The sequence below is a fragment of the Coptis chinensis genome, chromosome 5, assembly GCF_015680905.1.
Source record: "Coptis chinensis isolate HL-2020 chromosome 5, ASM1568090v1, whole genome shotgun sequence".
NCBI classification, from domain to species: domain Eukaryota; kingdom Viridiplantae; phylum Streptophyta; class Magnoliopsida; order Ranunculales; family Ranunculaceae; genus Coptis; species Coptis chinensis.
In genome coordinates, this window is record NC_141460.1 from 50,501,503 (window position 1) to 50,516,314 (window position 14,812).

Genomic DNA, 14,812 nt, shown 5'->3' on the forward strand with positions numbered 1-14,812 from the left:
TGTGTAAGGAATAAGAAATATGTACCAATTATTGATGATGTGAAGAGAGAATGTTACAGAATGAAAGGGAGAGTAGTCACTGGTTATTTGGAATGAGAGTGTTGGTGAGAGAGTGTTTAAGTTTGCTATACAAATTGAAGGTTTTGATTTTTGGAGATGGAGAGTTGACGCTTTTTTGGGTTAGGTTTGTTGATGGGGTGACTTGGGCTTGTGGGTTGGGCTGGGGTCTCCCATCTATTATATAACTTTACAGTATGTAACTATTAGTAACATAATGCATAATATAGAGTCATTAAAGACATATAAATTTTGTATGTTGTTCATTGGGGGAAAATGTGACAAATATGCTGGAAGTGACAACATAAGTGATTTTAATCCAACCAATTTTGGTGAGCCTATTGGAACAAACAACAACTGTTATAGTATGCTACTATTAGTACCATCATGTATTATATATATCCATTAAACACATATTTTTCTTGTATGTCGTTTGTGGCACTAAAATGTAACAGATATGTTAGAAGTGACAACATAAGTCATTTTAATCGAACCAGGGATCAGTAGAAGAACCAAGGGAATTTGGATTCTAGACAGATTTTGGTGAGATGCCACCTCATAAGTAGTTGAGTAGAACTAGTTCTTACATCCTCAATTTTTTAGATCTATAAAGGGACTCTAATTTTAGGCACCAATTTAAATAAAGTAAAGACTCATTAGTATATTGCTAATAAAATGATGCATACACAAGCTGACAAGTGATTTCAATTCAAGTGGTGGTTTGACATTATAAATATTGCTCTATAAATATACTAAAGGTAGCAAAGGTATTATACAATAAAAAACAACATAAATGTGTGACTTCTTCGAGGGCTCCAATCATATGACTCAAATTATAAAAAATATACAACTTCCATAACTTGTTATTGCATAACTTTACAGTATGTAACTATTAGTAACATAATGAATAATATATAATCATTAAAGACATATCGATCTTGTATGTCATTCATGGAAGCAAAATGTGCCAAATATGTTAGAAGTGACTCAAATTATAAAAAATATACAACTTCCATAACTTATTATTGCATAACTTTACAGTATGTAACTATTAGTAACATAATGCATAATATAGAGTCATTAAAGACATATCGATCTTGTATGTCGTTCATGGGGGCGAAATGTGCTAAATATGCTGGAAGTAACAACATAAGTGATTTTAATCTAGCCAGTTTTGGTGAGCCTATTGGAACGAACAACAATTGTTATAGTATGCTATTATTAGTACCATAATGTATTATATATATCTATTAAACACATATTTTTCTTGTATGTCGTTCGTGGCACTAAAATGTAACAGATATGTTGGAAGTGACAACATAAGTCATTTTAATCGAACTAGGAATCAGTATAAGAACCAAGGGAATTTGAATTCTAGACAAATTTTGGTGAGCCTATTGGAACGAATCTAACACTCACAATAACTCTTTCACTTTTGTTTTTGATGGTTGACAACAACTCTTAGAGGAATCAAAATATTCACACACATTGTGTTGTTAGTAATGGAGGATTAGTAATGAGAAATTGGTTATTACCTCGTTGTCAATATAGTGAGAAATAAGATTAGAGATAGCAATATGATTATATTCTCAATTAATCTCATATTCTTTATAAACATGTCTTACATTCATTAATGCAAACAAGTGCACCCTAGAAGACACAACAACGATAATTTACATCAAACTATGTTATTGATTGTAACATATAGTAGTTTATGTTATTTTTTTGTTGCATTAACTTGTTCACCTGGTTTGTTTTGGTTCTACTCTCGCAAATGTGTGGCTAGAAATCGCGTGCACCATTAGTTTCGGTACATCTCACGCACCATAGATTTAGCTAATTATTATTTGGGTATTTTGAGTTAATTATTCATCTAGGGGCATTATGCGTAAGAAAAATACCCAAATGAATTTACCCGGATGAATTTAAGAGCCCAAGTTAGTCCAAGTTAGTTGTAGGAGATACTACTCGTAGAGAATTTTTTTGGTTGGTAAAAGCTTCCCATTGCAACAATAAAATATGTGCACCTATTATGATTGCCACACGCAAACTTGGGACACATTTTACAAACTTTGAATTGGTAATTCATTAGGTTAAATGGTGCCAGCTCTACGAGCATCAATGCTACTGTGCTTTCTAGATCAGCCTGCTTAGAAAAATGACCAAGCCGAATTATCAAAAAACGCTTACACCGCAGCTCAATGGTCCCCAATCTTGGAAGAGGTGATAGCCCATATAAATATTGTTGCTTAATTTGTTATATGGATACAATTTGGCACATAAATCAAGTTCGCACTGATATCACAATTCAGACTCCATTTTCCAATTAAAATATTGGGTGAACACTGGGTGCAATGGCTTCGCATTCCCTTAAAATCGGTGGGAGTTGCGGTGGTTTTCTCCTCCTATCTCTATATAACTCTCTATATATAGAGAGTATTATTGAGGAATGAAGAGTGCATTCCACGCGAGTTGAAATGGCGTGGTTTGTAAAAACCCAAACGGTGCCACTTGAAGTGGCGTGGAATGTAAAATACAATTTCATACTGCGCCATTTGAAGTGGAGTGGTTTGCAATGTGCCCCCACCAAACCACATGCTAATTATGAGAACAACGAATTACTACACTACCCCCACTATTTCTATTTTATTACAGATGTATCATCTTTTTCTAGTTATGTTTAAGAGGGCACAGGGGCAGTTTTGTCTTTTGTGAAATTTGGGTTTCTATTCTACGCCATTTGAAGAGGCGCCGAATGTTTTTTTTTTTTTTTTTTCATTCCGCGCTGGTCGAAGTCGCGTTGAAAAGAACTTGGGTTTCAAACCACGCGAGTTCAAGTGGCATACGATTGTTCAGACCATTGATTCAACAAAACCTACTCTCTATCCGTACAACACTATTTTTTGGAGAGATAGAAATAGAGAGTGGCACCCCACCCCACCCCCTTCTTTTGAAACTCCCGACCAAAAAAAAAAAAAACTTGCGGCTACTTCTTCTTCGAACAGGAAAACGTTGGCACTGAAAGTCGCGGCTGCTCTCCCTCACTCCTCCCAATTCACACCTGTTTTAATATCGAAGTGATGTGTACTTGTATTATCAAATATTACAACCTCTAAGATCACCTGTCTTCTTTTTCTTTTTCTCCTCTCTCTTCTCTCTCTCTCTCTATTTTTGCCTCTTTTCTCTCCTTCTTTTTCTCCACCACTTCCTTTATAACTCCCTTCCTCTTTCTAACCTCCCCTCTCTTGTGGTTCGTTGATCTCTTTCATCCAGTGTTCCCTTGCTCTCCATGTATCGGGTCAGCTTCCTAGCAGTTAGGATTCCGCTCTCGCTCTCCACGTATCGCGTCGGTTCCCTAGCAGTTAGGACTTCACGGATCTGATCCCTTGCAGCATGTCTCCTCGGTATTATACCGCATCCGGCCCACTTGCTACCACTAACCTCCCAGGTCACAAATATGACCACCACAGATGCCCTCTCTCGATCCTATTGATGATCCGCGAACAGCGATGGGGCCGAGAACTACCGTTACTCATTCCATATCTCCTTTCGCGGTATAGCTCTCTTCTTTTACACTGTCATCTCATTTTTGTTTTCAAGGCACGTGTTCCACCTTTATTGCCACGTGGGAAACAGCGCATGGGCATCTGAACCTGGCTCTTCGAATTTTGAGACCCCACGTGTCCCATTTCCTCTGGTCCTTTTCTCGATAATTCTCTTTTTACCCCTATCCCTTCAAATCCTGCTCAAACTTCTCTCTTCCCTCAAAACCCAAAACCCTCAGTTCACTTTTCTCTTCACCTTCTATTCTCTTCAACCTCTTCAACTTCTTCTCCACTATTCTTGATTCCTGTGGATCTCTCCAGCACCGTTCATGTTCCCATATATTACTCTGTTGCCTTGGCTACTTCGCACCTCAGGTTTGTTCTCCACCCTCTTTCTTCCCATCGTTATTTTTTATAATCATTTTTGAGATACTGTTCCACCATCTTTTCCCCTTTCGTAGCTTGTTCTCTCCCTTTTTTGTGTAAGATTTCCCCTCTTAGTGCTGATTTTGTCATGACGGGATCGGAATCGGTGGATACCTCTGCCACCAGATCTGATGAATCTGAATCCTCTATACCCAAATCTAGTAACCATACCATTGACATATCTGAATCCCCGACTTCTGGCTCTGCCAGTCCAGCCGCTGCACCATCTACTTTAGGGAGGAAATCTTCTCTTCCTCCCCCATCGTCATATTACCACAGACCTAACTTAGATGCAATTAAAGCCACTTATGGCAGCCCCCATGACGTGGTTCTAGAGCACTTGTCTGGAGTCACCCACTTTCCTCACTTGGTAACACCGCAGCCCGGTTATATATCTCATCGCTACTATAAGACAGATAGCAGCTGGTTTGCGCTTTCCCTTAACTCTTCTTGATGTTGAGGTATGCAATCATTTCAACATTTCGCCATGTCAAGGTATAGATAACTTCTGGCGTGTTATGTACGCCGCCAACCATTACAACGAAACCCACACCCCTAAAATCCAACTCCGCGATATCATTGCTCATTATTATATAAAGAAGAGCACCAAATTTGGAAGTGTGGGATATCAATCCTTTTGTACTCGTCCGCGGAAGAAGTCTTTTATCCTCCACATCACAACTTCTGACAAGGTGTGGCACTACTATCCGTTGTATGTGTCTGGGAGTTTTATTTCCGCAGACCTTCCTTCGGAAGTTTCTCTAAGGCACCTCAATTTCCTTACAAGTGGTAAGTAAAACATTTTGAGTCGCAGTGCTTCTGTCTAACTTGTTTGTAACTTGTCTTTATTTTTGGTGATCTAGGTTGGACACCCAATTCGCGATCACAACTTTACGCCGGCATTTCTTCAGAGATCTTCCAATCCCTCCGCGAATTGGGGAGTGCCCAGTGTGAAGTTCTCAGCATTGATCCCAACAAAGCCAACCCTCTTTTACTTGACCCTTCTCTAAAAGACATCGGTAAATACCAAGGCCCGCTCTATCACCTACCGCCCCCCAAAGAAAGAAAGCCAAAACTTTTCCCCCTCCAAAAAAGGAAACGCAAAGCTCACAAGTCTTTCAAGTATACCACCAAGATTTCTCATTCTCGAGCCGTTGCCCAACGTGTCGCTGCCTCCCAGTCTCACACTGCTACCGCTGACCTCGCTCCTCCTTCATATTCCTCAGTGGCAGATTGGGAGACAATTTTGCCAACCCTTCCTCTCCCAATCCTGCCGCTGCTATGGATGTTAACAAACTCAAACTTTGGGATAGCGATTCAGATGGCAATGCGCCCATCGAAGTTGCAGACAGGAGCCCCCCAGCAAAAAAAGCCAAGACTGCACCCCATCCCCCTTCCGAAACATGTGCTGATCCATCGCGGCCTTTGGCTCCAGTGCGCCGCCTGGAAAGGACCTCATCACAACGGGCCCCCTTTCTTCAAGTCCGGTCAAAGTCGAAGTCTGGCATCCCCAATTCAAGGCCAAAGATCGCAAAGTAACTACCCGCGACTCAGCCTTGGACAATCCAGCAGTTGCAGCGTCCTTAGTCTTCAGCTCTCATCTCCCCCGGGACCAAGCTTATGGAGACTCTGGCTTGTTCGCCTCACATCGAGCTTCCATCTACACTAGCTGGGAAAAGGTTTGTGTTTTATTACTCTTCCCCCTTCTTTATTTCTCTTACAACTCTTGCTAACAATTATTTCTTTGTAGCTGAGTTTGGATATTGGTTATGTTGTGCGCAGACTAACCAATACTCTAGAGACTCTGGACGTTGTGAAGCAAGAGATTCACGACCCTGATGGCTGGAAAGCTAAGCATGCTAGGCTGGAAAAGGACAGGGACGATCTTCGAATCGTAGCTCTAAAGGCCTAGAAAGAACTCCAGAGGGCTGAGGACAAGCACCGCGATTATAGAGTGGGTGTCGCTTCCAAACTGGAGAGCCTGAAGGAGACAGAGAGACTCGCCTCCTAGGCTGCCTTAGAGTGTTTCTGAAGCCTGGCTGCGAAGAAGATTTGCCCGTGAACTGAAGCAGCAACTTGATGATCTACTTCCATCTCCGCCTCCAGTCCCTGACACTCCAGCCTTAGCACCCCTCATCCACGATTCCTGAGGCTACTATATCTGATCTGCCTCAATCCACTCCCAGCACTGACACCTCCCCTATCAAGGTGGACGATGACAATACGACAGCTGTGGATGAGGCAGAAGTTCTCCCTCAAAAAGAAGCAAATGTTGGACAGCATTAAACCTTGTAACTTTCTTTCTTTGAAGTTTATACTCTTGAATGTTTGTATATTTTGTGTTTGGATGAATATCTTTTAGCCAGGATTTTTGGGTGTGCTCAGCAGGTCTTAATTAAGCTCGTTTTGCCCTTCAATTTGTATTCCAATTCCCCGCATGCCAAAACTTGAGATTTTACAATCCTTCCAATTCAATTTGTCTTTTAGCCATTTAACTTCTAGAAATTTAATGTTCGATCTTACTGTGAAGCCTGATGGGGTTACCCCCAAGTCGATTCAGACATTGATTCCACGAAGGGCTCATCCCCGCTATCTTTGATCAGCTGTGAAGCCTAGTGGGGGCATCTCTATTTGCCCCCCAAGTCAATTTGGACATTGAGTCCACGAAGGGCTCATCCCCTCAGCTGTGAAGCCTAATGGTTGCCCCAAGTCGATTCGGACATTGAGTCCGCTGAAGGGGCTCATCGCTGTCTTTATTCAGCTGTGAAGCCTGATAGGGTTGTCCCTAAGTTATTTTCAATACTCATGATACAATTGGAAGAAGTGCTTTCTTTATTCATTGATAAAATATTGAACACAAAATATCATTCCTAGGCGCGAATGGCCATAACTAAAAGCGAGTCTCCTCTCTTTTACATGAAAAACTAGACAACGGTTCATCCATGGAACTTTTTCAATAGTCTAATGTTCCACGGTTTATCAATCTATTCCCCAGCTGAGGTGTGCAACCGATAAGTTCCAGATGTACCCTTTTCTATCACGACATAGGGCCCCTCCCAGTTGGGCCCCAGTTTTCCTTTATTCTCTTTCTTGGTGGCGGGTGTAACTCGGCGCAGCACGAAATCACCCACTTTGAAAGTACGCGGTTTCACTCATTTATCATACTGTCTCTGTAGCCTCCGATAGTACTCTTCCAACCGAATGCGCTCTACCTCTCTTTTTTCATCAATTAGATTCAAATCCACCGCTAATATCATCTCATTCACTCCCCCTTCCACAGCTCTAGTTCGGGTCGTTGACGCGATCATCTCTACAGGTATGACCACCTCTACCCCATATGCCATTGCGAATGGAGATTCATTAGTAGAGGTTCGCGGTGTTGTGCGATATGCCCATAGCACATACGTGATTTAACTCATCCGCCCACGCTCCTTTCTGCGACTCCAATTTTTTCTTTAGATTATCCATTATAGTTTTGTTTGATGATTCTGCCTGTCCATTTCCTTCAGGATTGTAGGGGGCGGAGAACCCCTGCTTCACCCTGAATGCCTGAAGGAATTCTCACACCTTTCCCCTTGTAAACTGAGTGCCATTATCCGCGATGACAGTATGAGGCAGCCCGAACCTACATATGATATTCTCCCACAATAACTTCTTTACATTTTCTTCCTTAACCTGTTGCAATGTCACGCCCTCTACCCACTTGGTAAAATAATCGGTAGCAGCCAACATAAATCTCCTTTTCTCGCTCGCCATGGGTAGAGGTCCCACAATATCCAGTCCCCACATAGCGAATGGCCAAGGACAGAACAAATTATGCAATGGCTCCGCTGGTGAATGTATTAGCAAAGCAAATCACTGGCACTTTTCACATCTCTTTGCATACTCCATGGCATCTCTCTTCATATGGGGCCAAAAATACCCCTGTGATATCATGCGGTGTGCTATCATTCACCCTACCGAATGGCTCCCGCAGTCCCCTTCGTGAACTTCAGTCAACAGCTCTTGACATTGCTGTGGCCCTATGCATTTCAACATTAGCCCACTGAGATTTCTCCTATACAAGTCCCCCTCTACTAATGTGTACCTTCGAACTACATGTTCCCTCTTACGCCTCTCTTGCTTGTTCTCTATCTCTACTCCCATCAGGAAAGTCTGTATGGGTTCCATCCAACCCATATCCCTCTCAATGGTTAGCCAAACCCCTTCCTCCTCTGAAGTACTTGGCTTACTCAAGACCCTGACTTCAATAGACCGACCCTCTGTTCCAGGAAGCACTGCCGCCACATAAGTCAATGCGTCAGCGTGTCTGTTCTCACCGCGGCCTAAGTGGGCAAACTTTATCTTGGTGAACCTGCTTGCCTTTCTTTGTAAAACCTCCAAATATTTTGCCATTCGTGGGCAACGGGCTACAAACCCTCCATTTGCCTGACAAATTACCAAGTTTGAATCGGAGTACATAGACAATTCGCTCACCCCCAAATCTTTAGCCGAATCCAAACCTGCTATCACTGCTTCGTATTCAGACTCATTATTAGAAGCGGCAAATCCCAATTTCATCTATAACTCTAGACGGGTGTTCTCAGGAGTCACCAAGACGGCACCAATTCCATTCCTTGTATCTGTAGTGAAACCATCGGTGAAAACTCTCCATCCGTTCCACGCATCCCAAGGATCCAAAGGGTCGCGACTAACTTTCCCTTCCTGTTCCATGACCATTTCCTCTCCCCAAGTTGGGTCCTCGGCCGGGAATTCTGCCAGAAACTCTGCCATAGCTTGTGCCTTTTCTGGCGTTCTGATTTGGTACTGAATTTTATAAGAACTGGGCATTACCGCCCACTTTAGCATTCTGCCTAACTTCTCTGCCTTCAATACTTGCTTGAGGGGCATATTCGTGACTACCACCACTGAATGTGACTCAAAGTAAGGCTTTAATTTTAACGCTGAAAATATCAAAGCCAAAGCATATTTCTCAATCCTACTATATCGGGTCTCCGCATCCAACAATGTTTTACTTTGAAAGTAAACTGGTTTTTCAACTTTATCGACAACTCACACGAGGACTGAGCTTACCGCGTATTCTATGACTCCCAGGTACAAGTACAATTTCTCCCCCTATTCAGGTCGTGACAACAAGGGTGCCTTTCCTAAGTACCTCTTCAATTCTTGAAAGCATATTCACACTCTACAGTCCACTGGAAATCTGGCATGTTCCTCAGCATACGATACAATGGTCGGCATTTGTCCGACGATTTGGAAATGAATCTGTTAAGTGTCGCGACCCTTCCAGCCAACCGTTGTACTTATGAACCATTGTACTTCTTTCACATTCTGAGGAAATGGCATCTCTACTAGTGATCGGATCTGCTCGGGATTAGCCTCTATGCCTCAGTGAGTGACTATATAACCCAAAAACTTTCCTGAAGTTACCCCAAACGTGCACTTCTCAGGATTGAGTTTCAACTTATGCATCCGTAGTATTTCAAAAGTCTCCTGAAGACCTTTTAAGTATTCTTCTTCCGACATGCTTTTTTCCACCATGTCGTCGATATATATCTCCATCTCCTTCCAAATCTTGCTTTCAAACATCTTTTCTCCTAACCGCTGAAATGTAGCCCCCATATTTTTTAAACCGAAGGGCATCCTCGTGTAGCAATAGATACCACCTTCTACTACGAATGATGTCTTCTCCTAATCTGGACTGAACATCACGACCTATTTGTAACCCATGGACGCGTCCATGAAAGAAAATACTTTGAAACCTGCCATTCTGTCTACTAACTCATCCACCCGAGGCATAGGATAACAATCTTTAGGACACTCTTTGTTTACGTAAAATCGACACATTCTAACTTTGCCGTTCTTTTTCGGAACCGCGACCACATTGGACAACCATTCTATGAACTCTACATCCCTTATTATCCCAGCCCCCTTCAATAGTGTAACTTCTTCGTGAATCCCCTCAGCATACTTTGGTCTCACACTTCTCATTTTTTGCCTTATAGGCTTCGCATCTTCATTCATATGCAGGCGATGACAGGCAAACTCTGGGTCTAACCCCGTGATATCCTCAATTACCTATGCAAATATATCTGTATTCACTGCCAAAAACTGCACCAACTTCTCCTTCCATTCCTCCGGCCCACCGATGTAAATTTCTCCTCGTCTGCAACTCCGAGGTTAACTATCTCAATTTCATCCAACGTTTTCGGCTCCACCGGGGTTTCATAGACTTCCTTCGTGACCGCCTCCTGTAATTGCTATGTTGATCTGTCTTTGCGAACCGAACCCTCCCCCTTTGTGCCTCGGACCATATTTTTCACGGTCACTTGATGGATGTTCTGCACAACGACTTGATCCCCTCTTATTTCATACATCCCCCCCATTCATAGGGAAGCAGATCACTTGATAATATGTCGACGAAATTGCCTTCATTTCATGGATCCATCTTCTCCCTAGGATTACATTATACTGTGAATTAGTGTCCACCACCATGAATCTTGTGAACACAGTCGTTGGACCAGCTATTACGGGTAACACTAACTCCCCCAGGGCTATGTCATGCTGTCGTTGAACCCAAACATATTTGTTTGAGGGACTTTCAGCTGATCTCTACCGATGTTCATTTCCTCTATGGCCCCTTTGAACAACAAATCCACCGAACTTCCGCAGTCTATCAACACCCTCTTTACCAGATAATTACACATAGCTATAGTGATCACCAAGGCATCCTCATGTGGTGAGATTACCGACTCTAGGTCTTTTAGGGTGAACATTATGGTTTCCTCGCCCATCATGGTTCCACTGACTAACCGCGGTATGCTCATTACCTCATTAACCTGCTGTAAACTCGTTGTCTTTCTTATCTTGTCTCTGTGTGCATTTCTCCCCATTGTTTCTCCACTAAAAATGACATTGATAGTTCCCAAAATTCTAGCCGGAGCTGGCACTCTCTCGGTTTGACGAACCTCCGCGACAAATTCCCTAAGCATCCCCTTCTCAATCATTCTTTCCACCAGCCACTTCAAGGCATAACATTCATTAGTGGCATGGTTCCTGATCTGATGATACGTGCAAAATGGTTTCCCCTCTATCTCCCCTGGTGTACTGTGCGGACCCTCTAAATATTGTTGCCCCTTAATTAGCGTAAGATCTCCTCTAACGGCCTGTTAAGAGGAGTTTGCTCTATTTTGTGTTATGGCTTCCTCTCTCTGATATCCCTCCTGCCTCGATCCCCAGTCCTCTCTGGTCTTCAGGATTCCCCTTTGTATGCTCCCCTTTCTCTTTCCTCTGTCTTACCCTTACCCTTTCGGTCAACAACTTGCACTGCCTTCTCTGATTTCTTCTGTTCATTCGCGTTCCTCTATATTATGTCCTCATATCGTATGTATTTTTCTACCTTTGGATACAGAGCGTGCAAAGTAGTGATTTCGATTTTGGAAACCGACTCGTGGACTCTAGTTCCCGACCTCAAGCCGTGCTGGAAGGCAATGACCGCTGTGTGTTCGTCCAAATTTTCCACCCTCAGTGTCTCTTCTTTGAATCTGCATAGAAACTCCCTTAATGATTCTGCTGACCTCTACTTGATGTTGAATAGGGCAGCGATATCAACCACCCTCCTTTTCTAGTGTATGAAGTGATCTACAAAGGCGCGCTCAAGCTCTTCAAATCTATTGATGCTCCGCGAAGCAAACCTGTAATACCAGTCTGAAGCTCCCCCCTTAAGACTAGCGGGGAACATCATGCAGTGGAGTCCATCATACTTACTTTTCTGCCATAGCGGCATCTGTTGCCGAAAATGGTGCAAATGATCAATCGGGTCTCCTTTCCCATCATACCTCTCAAACCTTGGTTGAGTGAACCTCTTAGGCACCTCCAAATTCCATATCAAATCTGCCAATGGGTTTTTGTTAAGACTCGCAACCACTTTTTGTGCGGCGCTTTGGTTCGCTTTTTCTACTACACGGTTCACTTCCCTATCTTTCTCAATCATCGCTTAGACTACCTCCAGTGTGATGCCCGCTATTTGTTCCGCATCCGGTATCAGGTATTCTTCATTCTCCCCCTCTACTTCACTTCCTCGAGGATCCCCCAGTTCTATTTCCCCATGTGTGACCTCCCTCTCTTTTCTCAACTCGTCATTCTCGTTTCTTAGCCTAACTATCTCTTTTTGGAGAAGTCTGGTGGCGTCTGCCGCCACATCTGGTATCTCCTCTTCCCCTATCCCTTTCATCTCAGTGCTCTCTGGTTCCTCTACCGCCTCTCGAACTGCTACTTTCTTAGGTCTTCCTACTCCTCTTTTCGTCACAGTGGCCATTTTCTCTCTATTTCCCTATAGACGACGCCAAATGTATTATCAAATATTACAACCTCTAAGATCACCTCTCTCTCTCTCTCTCTCTCTCTCTCTCTCTCTCTCTCTCTCTCTCTCTCTCTCTCTCTCTTCACCACTTCACCTCTCCTCTCTTGTGGTTTGTTGACCTCTCTTTCATCCAGTGTTCCCTTGCACTCCACGTATCACATCAGTTTCCTAGCAGTTAGGATTCCTCTCTCGCTCTCCACGTATCGCGTCGGTTCCCTAGCAGTTAGGACTTCGCGGATCTAATCCCCTGCAACATGTCTCCTCGGTACTATACCGCATCCGACCCACTTGCTACCACTAACCTCTCAGGTCACGAATATGACCACCACAGTGCTCTTTTCCATTCCAGCATACTTTGGCACTGAAATCACGTGGGATGATACATGTCTTGTATCATCATGTCATAAGGATGATACATGTCATATAGCATCTATCATTTTTGGGAGAATATTTTTTGAACTCTCTATTATAATGATATATATTATGTATCTCTCTGTCAAAAGGTTGATACATGTCAAATTTTCGATTCATATGATTCTTAGGAAATTCGAAGAAAAGCGTGAAATCCGAAAAGTAGAAGGGAGTCTAGAAGTCAGTATAGTCGAAACTAATTGAGGAATCAGAAATTGAAAAAATTTATGGTAATCAAACGATTTGTTGAAGGTGAGAAGGTGGGCATAAAACCCCAGCAAGAATTTAGAGAGCAATGAGATTTGAGAGAGAGGGGAGACAGAGAGATTGGGAAGAGGAAGGGATTGCATAATAGCTAATTAAAGTCGGTATTAATGGCTAATTAAAGTTGGCCATTAATGATAGCGTACAATTCAAATGATACGTGGAGTTTGTTTTTTTATTCACCAACACATAAAATGACCAATTACTCCTGCTTAAAGTGTTCTAAGCAATACTTTAATTTAAGGATACTATGGAACCAGAAATTCACAAAAGCTAGAAATACCAATTAGTCTTTCTAATTATTATTTGAGCGTTTTGAGTTAATTATTCATCTAGAGGTATTATGGGTAAGAAAAATACCGGGATGAATTTAAGAGCCCAAGTTAGTTATAGGAGATACTAGATTATTTTTGGTGCGAACTTGTGACTCATTTTACAAACTTTGAATTGGTATTAGGTTAAATGGTGCCAGCTCTACGAGCATCAATGCTACTGCGCTTTCTAGATCAACCTGCTTAGAAAAATGACCAAGCCGAATTATCAAAAAGCGCTTACACCACAGCTCAATGGTCCCCAATCTTGGAAGAGGTGATAGCCTATATAAATATTGTTGCTTAATTTGTTATATGGATACAATTTGGCACATAAATCAAGTTCCCAATTATATCACAATTCAGACTTCATTTTCCAGTTATTGGAAATATGCAGGTTATTCCGAGTTCTGACCTGTATGATCAAATTTTACAACCACTGAGATCACAGTATCTCTCTCTCACTCTCTCTCTCTTTTTTCCCTTTTCTTTTTCCTTTTTCTCTCACTGATGTTCCTCTATATATATCCCATAACCGCCCTCTTTCTCCAACCGCTCCATCTTCTTTAACCGCTCTCCATGATCTTTTCCTTGTCCCACGTCTGCCCCTTGTCCAACCGTCTCTCTAAGTATCATGTCTGGCTACTGTGCTCCTCCTACCTTTTTCCTTAATCCACATCCATTTAGGCCCCCGATACTTCACTGAATCTTATGCCTTACTAGGTTCCGCGATATATCTCTGTTCCGCGGGCTTGATCCGTCGCTCCCACTCCTTCTCTGCCGTCATAGGGTAGCTCTCGGCAATTGTATTGCCGCGGACACGATCCGTTACACTAGGTTTTTTCTTCGCTATTCGGCATACGACCCACTTGCCACCTATAACCCCACGTGTCATGAATACGCCCTATACAGATGCCCCTCTCGGTCCCGTTTGATGTTCTGCGATATCGTTTTAAGTCCATGGATAAACTACGAGACCGAGAAAAATCTCCCCCTTTCTTTTACATCTGTGGCACGTGCACCCATGGCACGTGCGCTATCATTGTATCTCGATGTCCGATCCGCACGTGCATTGAGCCTGTCATTTCGGCGCACGCACCTCGAGCCTGCTTTTCCATTTTTCAAGGCCCCACGTGTCCCTTGTTTCTTGGTTCTTTTCTCAAATGAAATAACTCTTTTTCCCTTGTCGATCAATATCCCGCCCAAACCTCTCTCTTCCTTCAAAACCCCTAAACTCGTCTCTAACCTTTTCATTTTCCTCTTCTTCGGTTTCTTCCCGTTTCTTCCTGCTCTTCATCTTCAGTGGGTCTTTGATTTGGCAAGATTCGAACTTCCCTTTCGTTGCTATTTACCGCTTTGCTCCTCAGGTTTGTCTTTCCCCCTTAGTTCTTGTCATTGTTCCGATTTCTCTTCCTCCATAGCCTATTTTCACTACT

The 14,812-nt window shown here is 42.7% G+C and overlaps 1 protein-coding gene across 1 annotated transcript; it reads right to left on the reverse strand.

Moving 5' to 3' along the window:
• Nucleotides 1-7,979: 7,979 nt before the first annotated feature.
• On the reverse strand, nucleotides 7,980-8,588 carry LOC147497805 (uncharacterized). Its single transcript, XM_086563014.1, has one exon. The coding sequence runs from the start codon at nucleotides 8,586-8,588 to the stop codon at nucleotides 7,980-7,982; it is 609 nt and encodes a 202-aa protein (XP_086419140.1).
• Nucleotides 8,589-14,812: the final 6,224 nt, after the last annotated feature.

Excerpts from the sequence above, each read along its gene's own strand:
- LOC147497805 (XM_086563014.1), bottom strand. The coding sequence starts at position 8,588 with ATGAAATTGGGATTTGCCGCTTCTAATAATGAGTCTGAATACGAAGCA.